We start from the raw sequence: 26,847 nt of genomic DNA on the forward strand, positions 1-26,847 counted from the left end.
TAGAAATGCCAAACATAATATAATTCAATCTTAATTTCTTCCAGCGACATAAAATCCTATATTCCAAATATATACCACCAATTTAAGAAGAGGTGCCATTTTGTTGGTCAAGTTATACCATCGCTTAGTAATTACCCTGTTCCCATTTTAGGGGTAAATTCTCAATTTATTGTTGCCATGCCCCAAAATTTAAAAACTTGCTTTTTAATACATTTCTCATTTTTCTATCGTATACACATAGTATGCATGGCATCTTTGGAATTATTGTGTAATATCTGAAAGACAAACTTCAAAACAATGAGCAACTATCAACAAGCTAGTCTGGTAACTTTAATTTCAATCTTTTAATTCTATAAAATAGCTTTATAGTTAAAGTGACAGTCAAGCAAAACCCAAACACTCAAGGCATTATTTCTCATCTATTATAGTATAAAAAATTTTTTAAATTATTACACTATAAAGCTGGCAGGGGTGCAGTGCAAATGGGCATGCTCATTTACTGCTGAAAGGAATGTAAATAAGTATAACTTTTTTGGAAAGGAATTTGGTATTATTTATCAGTATCTATATCTAAGAATACACTTTAAGAAATGACCTGAAATGTGAAAAAGAGATTATACATAAAGATGTTTATTATGGCTTTATTTATAATGGTGAAAAATTAGAAAACAAATTCAATATCTAACTGTACATGAATAGTTAAATATGGAAAATATGCAGTCATTAAAAATCTTGCTTGTGAGAATTTTAAATAACATGGAAAAGTATTCATGAATAATGTTAAGTACAAAAAGACTAAAACTTATATTAAAAGTATGATCTCAACTGTGTAAATAAACATACAGAAAAAAGGCTAGAAGCACACCGAAATGGGAACAATGGCTGAATCTAAAGGTAATGATGGCTGAATCTAAAAGACAGAATTATGAATATTTTCTCTATTTTCATGTACTTCTAGTTTTTAAAAAAAAAAATCATGAACTTGTATTTACTTTCATAAAAACAACAAAAGCAAAAAATAAACTTGCAAACAGGTACCTGGAGGATGAAAGAACTTCTCACGTGCTCAGGTAAATGGTCCAGCATCTCTGTGTAGCAGCGCATCAAGCTCAACAGCCAAAAGTTCCCGGAAGTGGCGTCTCCCTCTGCAGTGTAGGTGAAGGGGTCCACCATGTAAATGACAACAGCTGGGGGGCAGGCTTGGCTGTCTGCAGAGTCGGGTTCCGTGGGGATTCCTATTCTCTCCCTTTCTGTGACACTGCAGAGAGAGTCCCTTATGAGACGCACAAAATAAACGTAAATTACACAAAATAAATCAGTTCTGGAGCACACTGACTCCCTGGACAACGATTACAGATTATACGTAACGTTAATATGTATCATACTATCAAGATGAAGGCAAACCAAGCCAGGGAGCACCAAGAAGATGGAAAATGACAATATACTCTTCTAAAATGGGAGAGCTCTTTTTCAACTCCCTTTTTTCTCCTGTAGTTATATTCTACAAAGATCTTTTATAATACTATTATATTAATAGTAATAGCTTCAAAACATTATATTAGCTTGGGGCCGGCCCGGTGGCACAAGTGGTTAAGTGCGCACGCTCCGCTGCAGCGGCCCGGGGTTCACTGGTTCGGATCCCGTGCGCGCACCCACGCACCGCTTGTCAAGCCATGCTGTGGCGGCGTCCCATATAAAGTGGAGGAAAATGGGCATGGATGTTAGCCCAGGGCCAGTCTTCCTCAGCAAAAAAAAAAAAAAGAAAAAAAGAAAAAAAAGAGGAGGATTGGCAGATGTTAGCTCAGGGCTGATCTTCCTCACACACACACACACAAAAACATTATATTAGCTTCAAAACATACTATTACCTATATATTATATTCATATAACAATATTAGTATTCATAGTAATACTTAACTATTAAGCTAATAAGTTTAACAATAATAAGTTAAATTTATAAGAAGTCTCAAATTTCTTAACACTGAGACTATAGATTAACAGCTGTCACTTTCTTTCGAGAAGAAGAGAAACAGAGCACTTTACTGGATTTAAAGACTTGTGAGGTTGAGGGGGAGAGAGGGGTGCAGAGAAGAGGAAATAAAGGGTCCAAGGTGAAGCCACTGTCTCAATCAGTGAGTAATGTACCTTTCTTGTCCATCCTGTGAGGGCTGAGAGGAGCTCTGCCCAGGCTCAGTGTCTCCAGCACAGCCTATGTTCCCTTGTGTTCTATCTGCAGAACTGGCCCCAGTGCTGGGGTTCTGCCCTCCAACACTACCACTGAATCCTGAAGAAGAGGTAGTGCTTATCTGGTTAATAACAGGAGCGGAGGCAGATGATGAGACCGGTGGTACAGAAGAACCAGACGTGGAACTACTCGCTGCAGGGTTCGTAGAACTACCATTAGAGGTGGGATTAAACGCACTGCCAGCTGAGGGAGCTGCTGATCCTGAATTTGAGGCTAAAGGCCCAGTATTCCCAGGCGTAGCTTGTCCCTGTGCTGCTGCTGGTGGGGTCTGGTATTTAGGTGGTATCAACAGGCTGCTATCGAGCTGCAGAGTGGCTAAATAAGGTGCTGAAAGAATCCATGCAGAGAGGTGACTTTAGTGATGTTCTTCAGTGTCAGACTGAATCAGAAATTCACAATGGTCACTTTTTAAAAAATCATGCTTTCAGGCCGCAATACTCTGATTATGACACCCAAAACACAATCTCCACAGCTGAACATACGCTTATATATTCAGCAAACAGGGAAATGAACATGGAGCTACTTAGCACAAATTTTGCCTTATTTGCAAAAAAGAGAAAAAGAACCATTTGTAACATTTTCCTTTCAGATTGATTCCATATGCCTTCACTGAAAAATGAAAGGCCATCTATTCCACAGCCATAATGGTGTATTATGCCCCTGTGTGTATATAGCTTTACAAGTTTCTAAGAGTCTCTTGGAATCTGGGTTGAAAATTAAGCAATTAATACCAAGTCAAGCTACTAAGTTTTCAAAATGTGGAGTAAATTAGATATGACTTATTTAGGCAACTTTAAGTAACTTTTAAAGAATATGCATGCACATAAAAATTAGCATTTAACCACCTAGAACGCAAAAATTAGACCTAAATAAATACAGTAATGGAATGCTAACATTACTTGAGACAAAAGAAGCATCATGTTGCATCCCTAACGGGGGGTGGGAGAGAAAGAGAAGCAATTTGCTATTTTACTTCTCAAATTCCACTTTGCCAAATAAATTCCTCTTTACCTAGGTGATGGCGACAAACTTGCGCATACAGTTTGAGTCTGGAATGATTGTCATTCTCCTCACTGCTCCACGGCTGGTTGAACCACTCACTCACAAGCTCGTCGGTCAGCTTCTGTGCCATGGTCTTTCCCACGCGCATGATCCCATCGCGTAGCACTTTGCAGATGGGCTTGTGCTGCCCCAGCCTGCACATCTGACACCACAAACAAGATCATTATCCACCAGGAACTCTTCCTTTATGCATTCCATATCGTTAGCGAGGGAGAGTCTTTACCATGCACATGGAAGCCTTTACCTTTTCCTTTTGCGTTAACACATGCAACCAAATGAACATTATAAGCTGGTCCTTTCTGGTAATTATAAAGTACCATGAAACTGCTATTTGTCTCTTCAAAACCTGGACTAGGCCCTCTAAAGAAAAATAAATGTTTCTTCTAAAGAAAAATAAATGTGTCTTCATCTCAGCCAGTTCCTCCAGCACAAGGGAAAACTGCTGAGCACTACCTGATTGCTCATAGTCAAATAAAGAACTGACCAGATTCCTGCCTACTAAGGCTGACTGAGACATATGTCTACTAAAACCTCTTAAGTAATCCCTACTCATAACGTTTTCCCATAAGATAACATTAAAATTTCATTTAGCCATCTGCTACATTGGTACAGACATTTGGAGATCACCAATAGTAGAGGTCACTGAAGCAGTGGATATGCTGATCCCTTTTTAAAAGTAAATAGTTGTTTTAGCACAATGAGATTTTGTTATTAATCTCTAGGACACTAAGCAGGGGCTTACGGCAGAGAATTAATATAATATACCTGCAAAAAGTAACCTAGTCTACTACCTGGTCACCAGCAGCAGAGCCCATATTATCCCTTACCAGAGCTGATGAACTGAAGGCTTGCCAAGCCCCTACAAAATTCTCTAGTGTACACTCTTCCTAAGCAAGTATGCATTACCGCCAAATGAGCAATCCTAGTAAAATCATTAAGATCTAAAATGATCTGGCAATCCTTTTGTTTTGTAACTTACATTGAAGGCTTCATTCAAGAGAACGGCTGGGCTTTAAAAGTACTTAGACAAGTTTTCTGTGTTAGGGTAACTGTCCTTTAATATTATTACACATCCATGGACCAGACACTGTTTAGAAATTACCATGTCCAAGGGTCTCCTCTCCTTCAGTGGCTTAATTGATGCCATTACCTCATACGTTAGCATCTCCTCCCTTCCTTGTAGCAACACGTAAGTTTACTATTTCATGTGTACTCAGACATTTATAGATAGTGAATGTTCTATTATGGAGTATTTTTTAAATTTAACTTGGCATCTTATGTAATAAACACTTTTGTAATGCTTATAATATGCCTGTCACAGTTTTAAACTATAAACTATAAATACTAATTTCATTTAATCTTGCCAAATATAAAGATATTAGAAGTATAAGGTTCAAATAACTTAGTGTATACATACATTGGCAGAAGAAATGTGGCACTTACTCTTCAAAGATAGACATGATTCTAATTTTTCAAAAGTAACAGGAATTTATGTACTAAAGATATAAAATTACCTACCTGGCTTATACATTATTATGGTTATTACATTATTAACCTGTATCAAAATTTTAGTATTAGCATGAATGTAGCATTAAATAAAAAATAACAGGAACACGATTCATTAAACTTAGCTTTCAATTCAGAAATTTTCAAGCTAAACATTTTTATACTGTTTTCAGGCACTTTCCCCTTCCTTCCATCCCCTCAAAAAGAGTAGAGGTACTTTCTTTTTGTAAAGCTCTACTTCTGAATAACCACTTTCCCCTGGTGAGCAATACTTATAAACTCAAGCACATAAATGCGGAAAAAACAGCTGACAGAATTTTAAGATGTGTGTTAAGGCTGGTAGAGGAAAGTCTTTTAAATCTAACAAAATAAAAAGATGGGAAAGCAATTTACTTCCAGAAAAACTTGCTAATTCTTTTCTTCACCCTCCAACTACTTGCAAATTTTCTTTGAGACCTACTTTGAAGACACCTGTTCTTTAAAATTTGTCATAACTAGAAACAATGTGAGGAAATATGTCATAAAAACGGTTTTCATGTTTCTCACCTCATATACAGCACTCAAGTCCCTGAAGAAAGTTCTGGCTCCCTCGAGCAAGGCCTCATTTTCTGGACACACCACAAGATAGGCAACATCACGGTGGCCCCCATACGGGTCCAACAACAGCCTCTCCCAAAATGGCAAGGAGAACGGCGAGATGGTGAGGAAGTCCTTGTCGCAGCCCACCAGCAGAGTGGGGATGGGCAGTGGCTCAGGAGACTCTTCTGAACCTAAAACAACACTGCAGTTTAGGAAGGTACTCACGAGTCTGCTTCCCACAACTGGGACAATTTAGAAGTTCCTGGTGCTTTCTCCTTAATTCTGGCATCCGAAATTTCATTGTAGGTTGACATGATACTCTTAAAAGTATTCTTCAAATCTTCTAATTAAATGGCCCTTGATGAAGAACCTTACTTAAATGAGTCAGAACGTGCTTACAAAGGTTCAATAAGATCAGAGGGAAGACTAGAATGAGTTAAAGTTAGTTTTCCAAGCAACACTACATCATTTCCTTTAGGATAAGCTTTACAATCCTGACTACAAAGAAGCTGACAGAACTAGTTCAAGAGTACATCCAGATGAAAATGTAGTGAGGATTGGGAAGATGAGGAGAATCCAATAAATACTCTATGAAGGGATTATTTTCTTCATTGACCTTGATTATGCCAAGGATCTTTAGAAAACTTAACGCCAAAACTGACTTTAGGAAAACGAAGACATTATATAACTTCATAGTCATGAAGAAAAAGATTCTATTTTGTCAATGAAGCAAGGATATGACAGTAACTAAAGCTGCTTTTCATGGAGCAAAAAACTCAGAAGGAATTTAAACAGGGAGAAGATTCTACCATAGGTTCCCCGTCCTGCCATTTTGTGGAACTGCTGCCAGGTGAGTGGTCCCTGCACATGCTGGATATTCTCCCAGGTCCTGCCCGTGCGCTTCTTCTGGATGGCGTCTTGGAGAAAGGGCTGCAGGGACAACAGCATACGGACCACATCCTGGGAGGAGAGCATGCTGATGTCGAGCACTGGAACAGAAGTGAAATGAAATGAAAAGGACAGGAATCACAAAGGGAACTGGCACTCTCCTCTGCTTGCCATCGTTTGGGACCTTAGTTATAGTCCGGACAAAGACATCACTGGCGGCAGATTCCACTTTTTGTAGATCCTAAAATACTTGAGTTAGGATCAAGAAGAAAGATATTCTTCTTCTAAAGTGAAGAAAATTTATAATTTATTATTGAAAATAATAAAAGGAGAAATAAGTTACTCTCTATAGAAGAAGTTACCTATAGAATTATTTAATAGTGGAAAGACGGATAGGTCTGACTTTTTAAAATCACTCAAACGTGTTTCTAAGGCTGTTCATAAGAAAAGAGAGAGCTGCAAATTTTCTTATTATATTACTTTTATTTACAAATATCAATGTTTTGATTATATGATGAGTAGGAAAGGAGAACTTAAATAGAAGTTTTTAAAATGTTCTTAAGGTAAAGTATTTTCACAAAATGCAAAATGCATAAAGAGAAAGACAACCTTCCATGCAGGCAGGCACATGAAAACACGGCAGAAGCAGCGACAGGACTGGAAGTCATCTGTATACAGAGGAGGGCAGGGGAGTCACGGTTTCAGAACAAATATTCCTTCTGCTAGCAGGAGGGGTTCTTAACCTAAAATCTGAAACACCTCTGCAACTCTATGCAAAACTGTGCATGCATGCAGGAAAACGTGTATTTTTTCCCAAGAAGGGAAGGTCCATAATGCTCATCAACTTCTCAAAAGGAACTGAGGAAAGAGCTAATTAAGTTCGAGGTGATCAGCTATGAATCAAAGCAGCTGGGTTCCTGAAGACCTTTCCATACTCTTCTCTAGCTGATTAGGACAGGGGCACAAACGGAAATTGAAGGTCTACCAATTAAATCTGAACACAGGGTGCTTAAAATTCCTTAAGACATTTTTAGATGTGTCCCTAAATCAAACACATGGTGCAAACTGGTGGCCCACAGAGTTACTATTTTTTTTAATTCTGGAACAAATCTCTCTAGGAAACTTCACACGCAAATCTGGATGTCCAGCTTCTCTTGAAAAACCAGGAGACTTGGCAGCCCTGGGCTGAGACCCACGTTGCTGTCTAACCACCACGTGCTGGAGCCGAGGAGCAGCTGTCCCCTTCAGACACTTCTCCAGGGCCCTGGCTCTGCTGCCGGCCTGAGACTGAAGCAGTGTTAATAGCCTGTATCTTCAAGCCTGTGCTTCTTTTTTCCTTACAGTAAAGAAAAAAGTAAAGTACTTCTTGTACCCGTGGCTCTATGAAAAGTAGGAAAATGACAGACCAAGAGAACCACAGGTTAGAGAAAAATAAATGCAGACACAATTGTTTGTGAACTCTATTCCTGTGCAGACAAAACAGAAAGTGTGTTGTGAAAGGACACAATTTAGGGCATTGCTTTTTGCAATCATTTTGCATCATTCATTTACATTATCTGTCTGGTACTTTTAAGCATCTGAATTTGGAACCCACACCTCCCCCGCAAAATAAAATGTGCTATTCTTCATATCCAAAGATGACACCACTGAGCCACCCACACAGACTGCTTTTCTGTCTGAAGGCCACTATCTCGCACAAGGAACCACCCAAGATAATCACCCACATTTCTTTAGGGGTAAGGCTATACATTCTGTAATTCATAAATTCATCCAGCAGAGATTAATTAAGGTCTGCTAAGTAAAAGGCATTGTGATTAAACCTAAGCAGTTATAAAGATGAAGTATAATCCTTGAATACTTAGGAGTCTCCACCTCCCAGAAGCCCCCCTTGCCTGGCCTACTCAGAAAATGCCTGTCATTCCCTACTCCACCGATCTCTGTCCTCTGGACACACTTTTATTACTCCAGATTTCAAACTATATTTAAGAAGCTTATATAACCTCCTCTACAAGACTCAGAGTTGTTCAGAAGCAGTGTCCATGTTTCACTCATGGAACCCCTCCAGCCTGGCCTCTGTTCCCATTATGCTACAGAAACAGCTCTCACTATGGTCAAAAGACATGTTTAATCCTTATCTTAAAGCTCAGCTACATTTTAATGTTTGTTGACCCCTCTTTCTCAAAACTTGGTTACAGAGCAGCATTCAGCAAAACTCTGCCCCAGGCGCTCTTCTCGTTCTATACTTTCCTCCTCCTCTGTGCCCACTACTTGGGTTATCATCTACATGACAACTACTCCCTTTCCCCTGAGCTCCACGCCAGGAAGTCCCAAGTGTCTACTTGACATCTACCTGGATATCTCAAACGGATTCTTTAAAATTTCCAAAACTCAACGTATGAACTTTCTCCCCAGACCTGGTCTTCCTCCAGTATCTCTGAATGACATCACTGTCTGCCTGGGTATACAAGTTACAAAACTATGTGTCTTCCTTAACGTCTCACTCTCCCTGATTCCCAAAATTCAACCCATTACCAAGTCCTGCAGTAATATTTCCTAAATATGTCTTGAATGTTTCCACTTCTTTGCCAGGACACTAAGCCAAGCCACTGTTTCTTATCTGATCTACTGCAATAACTCCTAGCCTCCCCAAATCCATTCCTGCCATTTTCTAATCCACAGCCCACATTAAAGACAGAGTATTATTTTTTTCTTTTTTACTACAAATCTGATGTCAATGCCTCTTCATAAAACCCATCAGTGACTTGTTAGGGCTGTTGGGATGAAGACCCAATCCCCAGCACGTCTCTAAAGGATCTTGGTAACCTAGCCCCTGCTGGCCTCTAAGCTTTTTTCAGTTCTTTGAAGGCCCCAAGCTCTATATCACTCTGGGCCTTCACACTCACGACTCCTTCTGCCTGGGACACAATTCTTTGCTTCCTACCCTCTTTACTCAGTGAATCTGTACTCATCATTGAGATCTCAAATGCTACTATTTCTTCCAGGAAGTCTTCCCTGACCTCCAGCCTAGGGTGGCCCTCCTACCCCACGCTTTCATCACTTATAGTGGTTTGTAACAATATGCTTATTTGTGTAATTATTTGGTTAATGTCCATTTTCCAGAATAGATTATAAAGTCCCTGAGGGCAGGTACCTTGTCTCCATCAGTCACCATTTTATTCCCCAGAATGCATCACAGTATAGACAATGAGTAAACAAGGGAAGGGAAGAGCAAGTTTCTCAGGAGTCTCAGAGCTCAACTCCAAAAATGTTTGTCAACTGGAGCTTTTAACAATAGAAGAGCCAGTGACATGCCCCAGTAACCACAACACAAAGTAAAATATAGTCATTGTTACAAGAGATACAAAACACTGGGAAACCAGAAGAAGGAGAAACTACTCCGTAAATGGGTGGAAAGCTTCACGGAAGAAGTATCAAAGAAACTTGATCTAGAAGAATGGGTGGATTTAAACAAGAAAGGGTGTGCAAATTGTCAGTCTGCATACTCTTGACCATTTTGATATCCAGCAGTCACAGGCTTCCAATATGAATTAACACAAGAGGAAATTTTCACAACACAATCACTCTTCTCCAAAGGTGTTTCAGTATAAAACATTTCCCCAGTCCTTAAATTTAGGACAATATCAATGTAGCTCTCACCTTAGTTCTGTCTTTATTTAAAAAATGAAATTTAAAATTTTGTCATATAACAAAGTAAAGAAAATTTGTTAGTTATCACCCCACCAAGATAATTTTCCAAGTCAGTGTGAATTCTGAGAAACCTACCGTTGCTATGAGGCCAAGAGTGCACAGTGGCACTTCTCACCAGAGCTTCGTCCACTTTGCCACCCGTGGGATTATCCACATATTGCCGGCCCTGCTCCAAGGCATTAAAGCATTCCGTCCAGTAATCATTATTATCTGCCTGTACCCGGTCATAACTCCAGCTAACACAGGGAAGAGTTGGGCGATTGTTAGAGGAAATGTAGTCCAGGAAACTCAGTGAAGCAAAAGGTTGTGTATGTTGATTCTGGAGGAGGAGGAGAAGGCTTATAGGTGGCTCCTGGGATTTTCTGGCTCCCTCCATCTGAGGAAGGAAGGTGGTCTGACACAACATTAAGCGCCTCTCCGCAGCCTGACCAATATCAGAATTCTTCCCAAAAATATCCAACTCATCTTCCAGGAAGAGTCCCGAATTGTAGCCAAGTTTGCGATTCATAATCGCACTAAATCCACAGGTACAGCGGTACTGGTCCTCATTGGAAGAATCGGGGATATAAAGCCCGACATCCGCCCCTTTGATGTTCATGTTGCAGGCACAGATGCAACAGCTGTCAAAGTTTCTGTCTTTAAAGATATTCATCACAGAATCTGAGAGAATCAGAGTGACATAGAGACTGTGGGCTTCAGGAATTGGCTGCATGGTGGCAGGTTCCACAGAGTTAAGGGGCCGCGTGGTAGAGGGAGTAGAGGCTGGTGACCCCTGATCAGTGCTGTCATATTTAACAGACCCTTGACCACTGGCAGTGCCCCCACCTCTGGGAGTTCTTGGGGTTCTGGGGGTTCGTGGTGTGGGGACAGAGAAGCGAGGGGTTGCTGGAGATGGCAAAACTCCTGCTCCGCTGTTGCTGGCTGGGGCAGCGCTGTTCAACGTCACTGGGGTGTTCATCTGTGGTGTGTTCAGATAGTCTGGATCTGCAAGGCTCCCGACACTAGGCACATTACTGTAACAGACAGACAGCACCAAGTGAGAACAGGAGCGTGTCACAGACGCAGGAATACACACACAATCACCCCAACCTGGCCTGTGCATTTCTTATCATTTATGCATGCTATCACTTGGTATATTCAATTTTCTCTTTAAAAAAAAAAAAGGATTCAAAAGAGTCTGAGCAGTGTGTGGAAAAGCAAGAAGCAAGGTATGAAGGATAATCCAATACAGCCCTTTCCTTCTACTCATTCCACATTTAAGCAATCCTCATCTTAACCTTTGGAGGGAACTTTTACTATTTTTACAAAAAAACATGATGCTGGGTTTGGTCAATGTAATTTTGAAAAACTATAACTACTAAATGGAACTTTAACACATGAATTCAGATGTTAAATTAGCTAGAAGATCATAGGATGAAATTTCCATCCAATTTGCAATTACATTTTTGTCATTTTTTGAAATTGAAATTCTGCCAGTGTACTTGTTCTCTGAGGCTATAATCTATATATGATTCTAAAGTAGTTATAATCAAATGCACATGAAAATTTAATATTTTTCCAATTTCCAAAAGGCAGTCCTATCTAGGCTTGCATTTCTATAGTAACGAGTGAACATGAGGGAATTCCATTTTAGGAAAACCCATTGGCTGGTGCTACACTACAATTAATACAAATATTACATATGCTGCTAAGAGGCCTTAGTATTAATTAGGCAGTTGCAGAGAAGTACACATATTGTATCATAGTTTCCAAGCTTCTAACTCTTGAAGGGTGGTAGGCAATTCTAGTTCATTTTTTATTTTTCAATATGCTCTGCATTATCTATAGCACAATTATTTTTAGTTCCCAGAGACTGATCACACTGTGTTAGCTACTTTCTCATAAGCAGTGACTTCTTTTTGGAAGAGGCACATAGAAAACAAAACAGTGTCTGCAATGTTCTACTGCCTTATTACTGTAAAAAATTCTCTTGACATACATTCTTAGATGTACATGTAAAACAGCACCGAGACCATTCTTTGTAATTTGAAGGTATCAAAAGAATACAGTTTTTTAAAATGCTTAATATTCTTTTGAAATCTATTAATACTGTGCTTAAACTAATGTTCCTCCAATAAACTTAGTCATTCACTTATAATTTGAAAGAAGAACGTCGTACAGTAATGACTCTTCAAATAATTTCCTTGTGGTTTTTAATTAGCTATGCCTAAGCAACCACCTGGAAAATCCAAAGCAGGCACTGTAAAGAAATTTTAAATCTGAGGCACAGTGGTATCTTGAGTACAGATAAAAAATGACCCAGAAACCTTGATTAGCAATCACTGCTATCTCAGAGACCAAAATAATAAGTATATAATAATGATCTTCACTCTAATTGGACTCCTTTCAAATTTTCCTGCTCAACAAAACCCTAAAATTATTATGCAGTTCAGATCAGAAAAGGAACTATGAATACTAACTGAAAACCTAAATAATGAAATTGCTCCCTAGGTAGTAAGAATGGTTCATCTTGCATAGTAACCTGATTTTTCCCATTCAATAAAAATGAATTGAGTACCAACCCTATGCTAAATGCTGGATATTCAACAGTGAAAAAGAGGAAGAAAAGGTAGCTCATGTTAAGTATGACAGAGATCAAGCAAGTGAATGCTGGTGTGCTGAGTGTGACAAGGGGGGGTCCCTGGGGACAGAGACCACAGCAGGAGGATTTCACATAGTCTAGAACTGTACTGGCCACTAAGGTAGCCACCAGCCCATGTGCTAAATTTACATTAACTTAAATAAAACTAAAATTCAGTCTTGCTCTCAACTAGCCACACTTCAAGTGGTGCACAACTACCACACGAGGGTAGTGGATGCCATATTGGAAGGTGCAGATACAAAACACTTTCTTCATCACAGAAAGTCCTGTTAACAGTTCCAGTTTAGAATACTGAGAATCTCTGGAATGGCAAATGGTCGATACAATAGATCTAAACAATGACCTAAATATTTATTATTTAAAATATCATGCAGCAAAGGGTTACTTGTCACTTTCTTGAGGAGCACATGTGTGTATGAGATTAATCCGTGGAAAGGGTTCTTGAAGCCGCTGCACTATTTGCAAGTGGCGTGCTAGTCGCTCCAGCTGTGCTGTCCCCGTCTCTACCCAATAAGCTAGAGTAAACTAGCACAGCAGCAGAAAACAAGCCAGGCGCCTGCATCCAGAGCGCTCTTGCTCTTGAGCACACTCTTCCATGTTGCTAGTGAGTTGTTATTCCCACAGTACTTCTACAACCATTTATTGTCGAGGCCTTTCAAAATTCTTGTGTGGGAAGTGGGGCAGGATTATCCCATTTTAAGACGGGAAGACTCAGGTAAAAGGGGCATTGAAGGTCAAACACAGAATAAACAGAAAAGGCAGAATTTGAGTCCTATGACACGACAGCTGTACCTTCCCAAGGCTAGGGTTCTTTTATACTACTCTGTCACAGTTTTTCATTCTCATATTGACTTTACATAACACAAGCATAAAACCTGTTTAAGACATTACAGTTGATTTTATCAAGATGGTTTTATATGAGGTCACAAATAAGTAGCCGACAGACTGGATCTGAACCACAAATTTGTCTTATTGGCTCCTAAACTGTAACTCTGAATTAACTGTCAACATTTTTTTTTTTGGTGAGAAGGCTGGCCATGAGCTAACATCTGTGCCCATCTTCCTCCATTTTGTATATGGGACACCACCACAGCATGGCTTGATGAGCGGTGCGTAGGTTTGCGCCTGGGCTCAGAACCTGCAAACCCCAGGCTGCTGAAGCGGAGCGCGCAAACCTAACCACAATGCCACCAGGCCGGCCCCTTACTCTCAACATTTTTAACAAGGAAATTTACATAAAAATCCAGATCTCCAGTCTCCCACATTCCTGCCTGAACAATTCACTGCAATTGAATAGCAAACATCCCTTTAAATGGGGTGTACTCTCAACAGTTCATCATAGACTCTGCTCACCCCTCTGTCCCTCACAATGACGCTGAGCACCAGTAATGCCAAGTCTGTTGCTTTACCCAGTCCATTTCATCCACATATTGCATACCTAGTCCCAATAAAAATTTGAGTTTGTGGCCTTCTATTTTATAACATTTAAAGTATTTAAGAAATTATTAATTATAGGGGAAACTGATTCCACGTTGTTGATATATGCACTACTTTTTGGACAGTAGGAAATATGTCCAAGCTATGATAAACACCTTCTCTTCCTTCCCACATATCATATCACTGTTCTGTTGTTGCTTTCTTATATGACATGTGGCCAGTAACAGAGAAATTATCTATGTTAATGCTTCATTTTCCAGTGCCTTAAGTGAACACATTTGAAATCATCAATTTATTAAAACAAAGTACTTACCTCCACCACTCAAAGAATATTACCAATTCCTATCTAGTGCTTGATTCTGTGGTAGACACTGATTTGACACTGAACGAGCATGAACACCATAGTTCTCTATACAAATGACCTTAATTTTTCCACGTACATGAAATTTAGTTTAGAAAATAATGCACATTTTCAACATAAAATAATGTGCACAAAAACATGAATGGCCAATAAAGGAAAGTTTCAAATGATAAGCTACTGCCATTATTTTTAATAAACATTTAATATTAAAATAAATATTTAATAAATATTGAAGATAAAAATCACATTAACTATGGCAAGAGACTTGACACAATCCCTACACATACTTGTAGCCATCTCTAATGAAAGTGGCTGCAGGTGGCATGGGCAGTTGTTCAATTTTAGGAGGGATTGCCCACGAAGGCCGAAACAGACAGGCATCAGGTATCTTCAGAGGTAGCAGGCATTGGCTCGGCAACATCTTCAGTGGAGCAAACATGGAGGATCCCACAAAAGGTTGAAAAGTTGGAACTCTGTGCACATATGAAAAGTCCTGTGACAACAAAGCGGGGTCAGTGATAATGCTGGTAAACGACTTAGGACACACCGCAACAGTAGCAAAAATGACTGCAAGTCAGTATTTCTCTTATCTGATCAGCAGAAAAATGCTAACATCAAACTTTAATTTAATCAAAAGACTATCAATTAATATACCAAGTGATGTACCTCATGATGCAATTCAGAGGATTCTTAGAAACTTATGTATATATGGCATATAGATAATACTATTTTAAAGGAGATGTATATGAATCTGCTTCAAAACCACCCTGCCTTGGTAAAATTAATATACTGGCAATTACCTTTATTTCCTCTGGCTTGGGACTTCCTAATCCATCTTCCACTTCCATTTTGAATTCAGTGAGCTGTGTGGAAACCATACTGACCATAGGACTCTCCATCATGCCTAATGCGGTCACCGTCTCTGAACTGATTCCATCTTTATAATTCATCACAGGAGAAAATGCAGGGTGCTGTTCTAAAGAAGGAGGGGTGGGGAACATCCTTTGCAGGTCTGCAACTGCTAAAAAAAGAAGAAAAAGGAAAGAAAACAAAAACAAAAAAAAACCATTTCTTTTAACAGGCAGGATTTCTAAAAAATCACAGTTCATAGCCAGGCACCCAATTTGGCATTAGATATAAGGCTAACTGAATGGTCTTATCAGTTACACAATAGAATTTTAATAATGGAAGTCTCTAAGAAGAAGGCCATCAGCAGAAAATTATCCTTTTCTGGAACTTTATCACTATCTTCTTAATGCTTTATGATTTGGCTTCACATTAATTAGGTGAACAAAGTCTACATAACACACATTTCTATTCCAACAATTGACTCCATGAAAAGTCTAAGGAGACGAACTAAGTAGAAGACGGAAGCAATTAGATTGAGTAATCACGTTATTAAAAGTTCTATCCCTGATTACAGGTACGTATGAAATATTTCAGAATTACAGAACAAATGTTACATAGCAAATTTTACACGGAAAATCTATCAGTCATTTATATCACAGAAAATAAAAAAATTGTTTAGAGCTAGAATGGTGGTTTATATGTAGCAGGATTACTCAGCTAGTTTGACATATCCACTATATTTGCTGCTCTTTGGGGAAACAGTTTCTATTCTCTTTCCAAATTGACATTAAAATGAAACTTCATAGTTAGGAATAACAATCCTACCTGGAACCAAAAGTCAATTTTTTTGAAAATCAACTAGAAAAAAAAGTATCTTTTAAGAAATACTTAGAACAGTGATTCTCAATCCGCTTTTAAAAAATGATTTTAATATACCTGAGGTTAACTATCATCATTAACAGTGGCTTATTCAGACATTGATTCTGAAAGTAGGGGTATATGCAATGAAATGCAAGTTGTGGTTGTGACATCTGGCCACTAGGGGGTGGCCTGTACAGCAAATTTACTTACAAATTTGGAGCCACAAGTTTAAATCAGAGATTTGGAATTGTTATCTGATATCCCATTTGCAGATCATATTGCTCTTTCTAGCAACTTCAACATTTAAACAGGCAAACAGTAACCACTGAATAGACTAGATATGACTTGTAGCTCTGAAGCAGTGATTAATAAAGAGTAAGTGCACCATGCCCTGCCCTGGCAGAGCTTTGTAAGCAGACGCAGTGGGACGGGCTCCACGTCCAGGCGCTCCCAGCACAGGGCTGCTACCGCCAGGTCACCTCCTCCCTCAGGACCTCAGTTCCTTCATCTAAAGGAGAAGGCTTGATGAGAAGTGTGATCCTCACCAGGCTGTCTTTCTTTCCTGTTTATGAGGGGAAGGGCAAGCCTCCACATATGGAGGCAGAAAACAAGCTGAGAACCTCTGGATTAGATGATCTTTACCATGTTTCCTAGTTAAACAATTACATAATCCTGAATAATTTACCCTCTCTTGGGCTCAGATGCTTATCTGTAAAACAAGGGGAGGAAGAGGCCAACACAGACAGGGTTTCGGATCCCAACTTTCCCTTCCATTAGAGAAGCTCCACTTCTATTTATTTTCTATAATAGGATTCTGTAGGAGACTGCATTAAACAAAATGGTACCTGCTGCTGCTGAGAAAAAAAGAAAAAAACTAAACCCCCAAGTTGACCTTCAAGGTACCTTTTAGCTTTGACAGTATTTTACCCTTAAGGAATGTAACAATTCACAGAACTAGGGATACAAGCCAAGCCAAGCCAGAAACTACCAGAGAACCACTGGAGACACTATACAGTTCAAAAATTCTGTGGTGGAAAAACAGGTCTTCAAATGCAACAGGAACCACATCAATTAAGTTTTCTTTAAAACACAGCTGAAGACTTTAATATAGAGTTAGGTTACACTTGAAATACATCCATTACCTTTAACCTTTAGTCTCTGTTCCTTTTCCCAAGCTAAAGAGCAGCTACTGGTCAATTTTAATATAAAATTAATTTGTAAGTATAATATTTTAAACTATGAGTCTGCTTCATAAAATCTTCAAAGTCATATTACTTTATAGATCTTAACCACCAAGTAGATATTCGGAAAATAAAGCAATTATATAAATTCTCTTTGAGTTAAAATGACAATGAATTTAAACATAGCCTTTCCTTCACTTAGAAGTATTCTGGCTATGGTACAAAATTTTACCAAAAGATTATATTATGAAATTAGTTTTTAAATTTTCTCTAAGAAATGTAATCAAGGCATTTTTCACTTAGGGCTACCCAACTTCTTTGATGCCACCTAACACAGTTATATATCTCAGTTTTCAAAGCCTCAGCCACCTTGATAATTTTATCAAAGGTAAAAGAGAACACAAAAAAAAGTACAGATAAAATGAGATTCCACTTGCCAGAGATTCACTTTAGAAAGTGGTCTTCACCATTCTTATTATCAAATACAGTCATCTGCCACATAACCAAGTCTCAGTCGACAAACGACCACATATGCGATGGCAGTCACATAAGATTAGTATATACAGCCCAGGTGCATAGTGGGCTATATCTCTAAGTTTCTGTAAGTATACTCTATGATGTTCGCACAGGGACAGAATCACCTAACGACGCACTTCTCAGAACGTACCCCCTTCGTTAAGAGATGCATGACTGTATTTTTGTGTGTGTGTGTGTGTGTGTGAGGAAGATCAGCCCTGAGCTTACATCCACGCCCATCCTCCTCTTTTTGCTGAGGAAGACTGGCCCTGGGCTAACACCCGTGCCCATCTTCCTCTACTTTTTTATATGGGACGCCGCCACAGCATGGCCTAGCACCTGAACCCGGGCCACCAGCAGCGGAGTGCGAGCACTTAACCGCCACGCCATGGGGCCGGCCCCATGACTGTATTTTTATTTTTTTTATTTATTTTTTTTTCGTGAGGAAGATCAGCCCTGAGCTAACATCCGTGCTAATCCTCCTCTTTTTGCTAAGGAAGTCCGGCTCTGAGCTAACATCTATTGCCAATCCTCCTCCTTTCCCCCCCGCCCCCAAAGCTCCAGTAGATAGTTGTACGTCATAGTTGCACATCCTTCTAGTTGCTGTATGTGGGACCCGGCCTCAGCATGGCCGGAGAAGCGGTGCGTCGGTGCACACCCGCGATCCGAACCCGGGCCGCCAGTAGTGGAGCGCGCGCACTTAACTGCTAAGCTATGGGGCTGGCCCATGACTCTTAACCTCTAGCTTCAATTTCCTCATCTACAAAATGGGAATAATACCTACCCCATATTTTTTGTGCGTGTTAAATGAGATAATGTATGCACAGTAGTGAAGACTTTGCCACGTACATCTAAACATTCAGTAAGTGATGAGGTCAGCAATAATTAGTTCTCCCTCCCAATTCTGGTTTGATTGGAAAAAGATGGAAATGCTGCGAAGTTATAGGGAAATTTCTGAAAAGAGATAACCCCAAAGAAGTTTTCAGATTAAAAAAAATGGAACTGGATTCAAAGTAGGTAAGGCAGAAGGAAAACAGAAACCCAGAGAAACGCTCTGGTCCTTCAAAACAGAAAAACATGGCTTGCCTGTTTAATTTTCTTCCTAAAAATTGGCTAAAGTGAGGGTGGGAACAGCTACCAGAATGGACTGGAGTTGAGGTGTCTTTCCCACAACGCTCCACTTACTTATGTCCTGCCCATCCTTCCAGATCCACTGCACTTCAGCTGGAACTCATTAAGGACACCAACTGTCTCCTATCCTGTACTTCAAGTATTCATGTACAAGAGTGAAGCCCTCCAACAGAAGCATCATCACTAATCTCTCAATCTTCTCCTGGTCCCAGGGCACCTGGCAGAGTCCCTTGCAAATAGTAAGTGCCCTTGCAGAATAAATAAATGAAGCCAACCCAAAAGTCCAAATTTTTCATTTGGCGTCCTCAAAGACTTATACTTCAAAATGACATGCTTTCAAAGACGAAAATTCATAAGCAATTGGTTAATAGTGAAATCTAAGAAAAGCACTTCTGTTTTTATTATTATAACACAATATTACCTTAACACAGACTTGACGCTAAACTAAACCTCCCTGTTACTGCATGCTGCTTGCTTCATTATGACATACACCGATGAATGGTTATGGACCTATGCTGTCCAACACAGTATCCATTAGCCACACATGGCTGTGGAGCACTCAAAATCGGGCTTGTCCAAACTGAGATGTGTTGCATGTGTAAAACATACACAGGATTCCCAAGAGTGAGTACAAAATTAGCATGTAAAATACCTCAATATTTCTTGTACTGATATGTAAAAATTACAATATTTTGCATATATTAAGTTAAAATATATCATTAATTTCACATGGTTCTTTTTACTTTTCTAATGTAATACTAGAAAATTTAAAATTCCTTATGTGGCTTTCATTCGTGGCTCACCTTGTATTTCTACGGGATGGAGCTGTTCTAGACGTTAAATTTTATAATATGTCTGTCTTTCCACCTCAATGTACAATAAAGCTATTGCAGACATGAGAACTTCTTGCCATGCTATTTTCATTGCCTTGTCTTAGGAGGAAATATTGTATGTATGTCCACACACACACATTCACACATACATACTTTGTATATATTAAAAAGATCCTCTTGACTCTTGTATATCTGTATTTTTCTGATGCTAATATTTCTGCTATATTTCAAACTCATTAATTTTTATAATCTGTACTTTCCCACAAAATTTTGAGTAGCTTCTTTTTGAAACAATTCCTTTTGAATAAAAATGACAGAAAGGGGGCCAGCCCCACAGTGTAGTGGTTAAGCGTGCACGCTCCGCTGCTGGCGGCCCAGGTTCAGATCCCAGGCGCACACCGAGGCACCGCTTGTCAGGCCATTCTGTGGCGGCGTCCCATATAAAGTGGAGGAAGATGGGCACAGATGTTAGCCCAGGGCCAGTCTTCCTCAGCAAAAAGGGGAGGATTGGCATGGATGTTAGCTCAGGGCTGATCTTCCTCACAAAAACAAAAACAAAAAAAAAAAAGAGAGAAAGAACAGAGTACACCATATGCTTTACCGGGCTACGACATTAACTAGCAGGATGGTTTGTGAGTGAATAATCTTGGATGAGTTACCAGACATTTTAACATTTAACATCCCTATGTATCACTTAATGTCAAAAACGGCAGAGAATTAACTGGTTCAATACAAGGGGAAAAAATTGATTTATCTGACTTATTCCATATCTTTCTACTTTAATACTGTTTCTTTTAATCTGTGAGTTCCTTGTTTGTAAAATTCTGCAGTGCAGAGTAATAAAAAAAGAAAAATGTTTAATTAAAAAAACTACAGCAACTGGCTGGCTATCATTATTCATTTTCATACATGTCATGCTTGAGAAAGCTTTGCATATTTTAAAAAGCTATGGATCCACTAAAGCTGTCAAAATCCAATCTCTGTATACTTCACACTTTCACATTTGAGTAAATCAGCACTACATTTATAGGTTCATAAAACTTTTTGACTCATCCCTATGACATGGTGGTTTTTCCCCTCAATTTGTTCTCATTACCAGCTGAAGTTAATGAGAAGGTATTAAAGAATGATTTGCAATGGAATTATGTTTCTGCTTCAGAGTATCCACATAAGCTACCTGACTTTCTTTTCTCTTATGGAACAATGTGGTTTCTTAGGGTAAAGAATAACTAGAAAAAAAGGAAGTTTCTCCTCTTGTCAGCATATGTAATAACACTAGTTGATCTCAAAAGGAAACACAAAAATTTCAGTATGAACTGAAAAAGGACCACAGAAAACAAATATTCATTATCCTTGTGTAAATTAAATTTATGAAAATTAAAATATTTTACACAAGCTTTTATAGTGGAATATTGCTCTGAAAATCACTGTGCAGCATTTATCCTACTAGGAAAGGGCTATTAGAAAACCAAACCTAAAACATGTTTGCCCACATTTTTAACCATAACAGTTAATTCTCAATTTGAAAACAAAAGGAAAAGGAATTCCAATTAAGATGCTCTCTCAGCTGCCTGCCATCTTAGGAATACCCACTTATACACGTGTTAATTCATAGTTAGTACTCTGTTGAAAGGGAAGAGAGGAGGAGGGGACTCTCAGACGAGGCACCACTGAGCATGAGAGCCTCCTATGTGAGCCGGGAGCGGCATGCGGAAGCGGGACCTTCTTCTTACTTGGCGGGTAAGGAACAGCAGCTCTTCCATCCTTCCCGAGCGGCCGGTCTTCTGTCCCAACTGCAGGCATTTTCGATGAGCGCAGTGCAGGTGACACAGCCTTAGAACAGATTATTATTATTAAAACACAGTAACACATCTGTATATAAGTAGTGCAGCAGTCAACTATTAGTGTATGCCTGCCGATACTTTAAAGGAAAGGAAAGATGCTTCCTTACATAGTGTTCACCAGGTGAACTTCTAGAAATACCAGCAGACAGTGAAACAAAGGAGATGGTTACAAGTTCATCAAGTATGAGTAACTGAGTGACTGAGGCTCCTTTTCATGGATCTGGTGAGGGCAGATTGTGCCCTCAAAGCAGAGCTGGCAGACCTTAGCAAATCTTCCCTCCCAGGTCATTAGAGAAGTAGTTCCAGGGACACAGTAATTCCATTAGGGTGGTGCCTCCAAGTAGTAATTGGCTATCAGTCTGGTTTTCCTTGTGTTTGGAAGCAGGCAGCTAAAAAGAAACGACCTCAGGCCCTCCCAAACTATTATTCTTTTATTTTTCACCATAAAAATACCATATATCTTCTGTTTCTATTTCCACAGTTACTGTCCATCTTCATAAAAAGTAATCTTGTCTCATAAAATTATTGAAATATACTGAGAAGGTTTTTGATTTGTTATTTAAAACAAATTAAGTCCCTTAATAGGCAAGATTACCTTAAGAACTCGAATTGGTGGCAAAATAAAATAAAACAAAGCAAAGAAGGAAAAAATATTCTCACAAATGGAAGGCCTCTTATTTATGTAAACCTATTCAATGTTATAGAGTTGATATAAAATTTGAGATGTAAAATTTCATCTCAAAGACATTTGGGATGAAAACTTGGACAACAGCCTCCCAACTCCAGTTACTAGTAAGATGAATTAGCAAAATGATTTTAAGGTAAACTCTTGATTAAATGCCTTGATTAAATGTCAGGCTAGAAATCAGAGCAAAGTAGAAACCATTTCAGAGAAATGAAAATTAGATTAAAAATGTCCAACTCTCCTTTGCATGTTAACATTACAAAGAATATATTCGAAAACAAAGTAAGCATTTCTTCATTGAGCCCAGCAGTCATTCATAATTCATACAGAGAGTAGGTACAAAGGCTCAGAGTAAAGATGACGATCACCAGGGATGGTGGCTGTCAACAGCACAGGCCACTCCGCAAGGCTCGCTTTTTTCTTTTCTCACTTCTCCCTTTCTGCTTCTTGTTGATTCCTTTTCCTTTCATACTTTGTTCCCACCATTACCATCAAAGCATCTACCCTAACTCTCAGGGTCTTTAAAACCAATCCTAGATAATGCTTGGCTTTAGAGAGAGAGTCAAGTTCAACATTGCCTGGATCAACAGTAAGGAAGCATGTCATTTCTTCTACCAAAGTTTTTCACACTGCCCTGTCCTTTTCCTCCAAGCAGCCACTGCCTGAATTCAGGTCCTCAAGTTTCAATCCAACAAAAGTTACCAAAGAGTACTCCTGCTTCTGTGTATCAGATTGATAAACAACAGCACTCAGTTCTACCAGGTCAGTTCCACACTCAGCTGCCTTTAGAGGAACACATTTCCAGCAGCGTCCAAAGTCCAAAGCCATAAATGTGGCCAAAAACCTTCCTAGTCCTACCAATCCTTACCCACCACTCAGAAAACAGACCGACGGTCTCTCTGCTCATTATCCCCCAAAGACCAGCTGGCTCATTCTCGTAGCTTAACCAGGGCTCATTCCAGGCTCTAACTAACGTCCCTCCCCTGCTTCTCACTAACCCAGTCTTGCCACATTTCAAGTCAAATCCATCCTTCGAGGCCATTATGATCTCATCATCTTTCTAAGTACTTACAATACTAATGGTGCATAATATCTGTTATCCAGATACATTTTATTTTAAAGTGAGAATGGGCTTTAGAAATCTGATTCCTACTTAACCTTCAAGGCTTAATTTAAACACTGCTCACTGGTTACTTTGTACTTGAACATCCAGCATCTTTAGATTCAGGTCAATTACTGCACTCACAGCAGTAAGTATAGTCTTCACTTTATTTATATGACGTCTGTGAGTATCTCAAGTATAAGGGTGGTAATTTAATAATATCTGTAACCTCAAGTACCTACCACAAAGGAACTGATCATCAAATGATTAACAAATATATGTAAAATGGATGGATGAGAAGGAAGGTAAGTACATAAATGAAAGAAAAATAAATTAATAAACGGCATTCCTTGAAGAGAGGGCCTATCTTACTCATCTGTAGGTCCCCCAGAAATAACAGGCACTTCTACTTGCACAAAGGTACCGAGTTGGTGAGGAGGATGAGGACACAAACTTCCTGACTCAGCTCAGCTGCTCTCCAAAAAATTATAATTCTTACCTGTCACTTTAATCATATGATGCTTTGTATTATTAAACTTCTATGCACATAAATTCTATTTCCCTACTACAATGCTATAACTTTAAAAAGTATAGACCATATTTGTATATCTCTCAAAATGCAGACTTACCCTCTGACTTAATAGATAAATAAAAACTCATGTAAGCGTTATTTTTAAAATCTGAGCTAAAAGGACCACATAATACATTTCTATTAGTCTCATGATATTTAGAAGGATTTTTTAAATAAATGTCAAAGATTTTAATATTTACAACAGCACTAACACTAATGAAAAAAAGCCATCAACAAACAAAACCCAAGGCGTGTTAGAGACTACACTGATAACTTTCAGAATCCTTTCCAAGTATGCAAATGCTTTTGAAGAACATTCAGAACCTGAAATAAAAGCCCCCAAATTCAGGAGACCAAACTATAAAGCAATACCAGAACACTGACATAAGTCCTCGCGTTCAGGGAGATTCTTGTTCGTGCAGCTATTGCAGACTCACCCCAAGTTCGTCGTCATCAGAATTATCAAAGATGTTGTCTAAGTCATGCAGGGAAGGTGCCAGATCTGTCACTTGCGTAAGGCTACTGGAGACAGCTCTGCCAGCAGCATTATCCTGCCGGACGTCTGCGAGAAAGGAGGCAAAAAGACACAGAATGAGCAACTTTATCAAGGGAGAAGGAGTGAGGAGAGAACACGGATCTCAATGAGCAAGACCTGCCTGTGAATGTTTCCCTATGTTTTCAGTTAAATTTAGAGACAATTACTTCCAAATATGTTTATCAGTTTTGAAAGGAACTGAAAAACAAACTATGAAAAATATATTAAAGATGAGATCAAATTATTGCTATCACAATAAGAATATAATTTTAAATCGAGAAGCATCTCCCTCGCATTTTATTTTAGCAACAATCCAAGTGAGGCAAATAATCATTGTACACACCTGTTTTAGTAGCAGAACTGAAAATAGACATGGCATTTTTCCCATCAGGCACCGGCGTGGAATGACCTGGTGTAGTGACATCCTTGGTACCAAATCCATCCTCTGACTGTGTAATAAATTCAGCCAAACAAAACACATGAACACCAACCCAAAGTGTGGAATATGAGGGAGAACACAAAGAATTAGAGGGTAGAATGGAACTTGTTATGAGCACAAGTATGATAAACCATGGTCTATGCAACCAAAGGAAATAAAAGATATGTCCTTTTCCCTGAATTTAAACAGAACCAAAAACTCCCACACATTCCCTTCGATCCTCTGAAGTATTCTGAGTCAGTCAGCGTTTTATGCCTAAACAGTACTGGTGGCATTTGATTACAGATCTGCCACGGTGTTAAAAGCTGCCTTTAATAACATTTTGGATGCTGAATTATGGTTCAAGCTTTCTGGATCTAGACAGATCTCTGCAAAGGAATCTAAGATGCATTCTCCTAAACTATACTGGCCTCCTTTAATTGTCTTATTTCCTCTATTCTCAAGAATACCTCTTTATGGCCCAATATTCTAGAATATTTTAAAATTTAAGGCTAAAGACAGCAGACACCCCCAGTACTCATTTTTATGACAATGAAACCAGTAAAATACTGACACAGTCTAGGAGTAGTGTTGATACTAATTCACAAAGATATATAGGTAAAGCGCTTGGCACAGTAAACACAGGAAGCGCTCAATAAACAGTAGATATGGTTATCAACATTTTTTTCTTTACATTTTGGGTATTTTGGAGTAATAATTAAAAAGAAATAAGTAGGGAGCATAGGCCAACAAGAATTAGCATATGAGAGGAAACATGCACTGTACAAGCTATAGCCTGGAAAATATGAGGCTTCATTTATGTTCAGCTGACTTTTAAACAAAGGTGAGCCATGACATAAAAAGGAACGATACGCTGTTCAATACAATAGTACCAAGAGCATGAATATGGGGACAGAGCAATCAGGCAAGACTATCTCAAACATTCTGCCTCAAAAGTCTTCCCACACGTGTTGTGCTGACATAGACCGAAACCCACACCATGCTGGACTCCCTCTGTGTTAAATGGTACCTTATTCTTTTTCAGGGAATCTTTCTCCGTCCCTTGTTTGCATTTCTTGTTTGCTGTAAAGATGTATTTTATGTCTCCATCCTCAAAGGTATATGGGTCATTGACTTCTCCCAAACTGTCCCCAGGTTGTTGTGACAGAGGCAATGGGTCAAGGAAGTGGAGTGGCTGCATCTGGGGCTGCTTGTCTTGCCAGATTTTAAACCGTTTGTTAGGTTGTGCTAAGAGTCTAAAAGGGAAAATAAATGACAATTTAAAAAGAAATAAGTGGGGAGCATAGGCAAACAAGAACTAGCATATGAGAAGAAACATGCACTGTACAAGCTATAGCCTGGAAAATATGAAAGAAAGACAAACAAAGTAAAAAGACTGATGTTAAAAAAAAAGAGCAGCATTTATGATTCAAAGCATTTGTAACTAAACTTAAAAAGCTAAAATAAAAATTCATCTACATAGAGAATTTCTTAAGAGACTATATTCACAATTAAATAAAACTTAGTAGCCTTTGTCAAGAATACATGTTTTTGTCTCTGAGTCCATGGATTCCAGTTAAGAGCACAGATGGGCTCTGAGGACAGACTGTCTAGGTTCAAATGCCATCTGTGTCATTTACTAACTGCATGACCCTAGTTTCTTTCCCAGCTATGAAATTAAGGTAACAATGTGGTTGTGGTAAAGATTAAATGAGATAATCTGTGTAAACTGTTTAGAATAATGGGTAGCTCAAAAGCACCATAAATATTAAGTATTATTACTAGATGCATGATACATATCTGAATACATGCAAAGCCTTCCTTAAAAGTGTCAACATACAAAGAAGGCACTGATTGAAATATGGAAAGTCTCATAAAGCTATATTCTTTGATT

The 26,847-nt window shown here is 38.9% G+C and overlaps 1 protein-coding gene across 3 annotated transcripts in view; it reads right to left on the reverse strand.

Annotated features, from left to right (window-relative positions):
* The window catches only part of MED13L (mediator complex subunit 13L), a 298,445-nt gene that overhangs the window by 22,680 nt on the left and 248,918 nt on the right, over positions 1–26,847 (reverse strand). Inside the window, exons 11-22 of one of the 3 annotated variants that reach the window (XM_058531495.1) lie at positions 25,984–26,209; positions 24,879–24,984; positions 24,438–24,562; positions 21,532–21,631; positions 15,228–15,445; positions 14,715–14,920; positions 10,064–11,001; positions 6,202–6,381; positions 5,360–5,583; positions 3,257–3,449; positions 2,146–2,572; positions 1,039–1,273 (exon numbers count right to left, since the gene is read on the reverse strand). In XM_058531495.1, coding sequence (XP_058387478.1) covers positions 1,039–1,273; positions 2,146–2,572; positions 3,257–3,449; positions 5,360–5,583; positions 6,202–6,381; positions 10,064–11,001; positions 14,715–14,920; positions 15,228–15,445; positions 21,532–21,631; positions 24,438–24,562; positions 24,879–24,984; positions 25,984–26,209 — 3,178 coding nt within the window. Of the gene's footprint in view, positions 1–1,038; positions 1,274–2,145; positions 2,573–3,256; positions 3,450–5,359; positions 5,584–6,201; positions 6,382–10,063; positions 11,002–14,714; positions 14,921–15,227; positions 15,449–21,531; positions 21,632–24,437; positions 24,563–24,878; positions 24,985–25,983; positions 26,210–26,847 lie in introns of all 3 variants that reach the window. The other 2 variants (XM_058531496.1, XM_058531494.1) reach the window with 2 other exon arrangements.

The sequence above is a fragment of the Diceros bicornis genome, chromosome 35, assembly GCF_020826845.1.
Source record: "Diceros bicornis minor isolate mBicDic1 chromosome 35, mDicBic1.mat.cur, whole genome shotgun sequence".
Classification (NCBI taxonomy): Eukaryota; Metazoa; Chordata; class Mammalia; order Perissodactyla; family Rhinocerotidae; genus Diceros; species Diceros bicornis.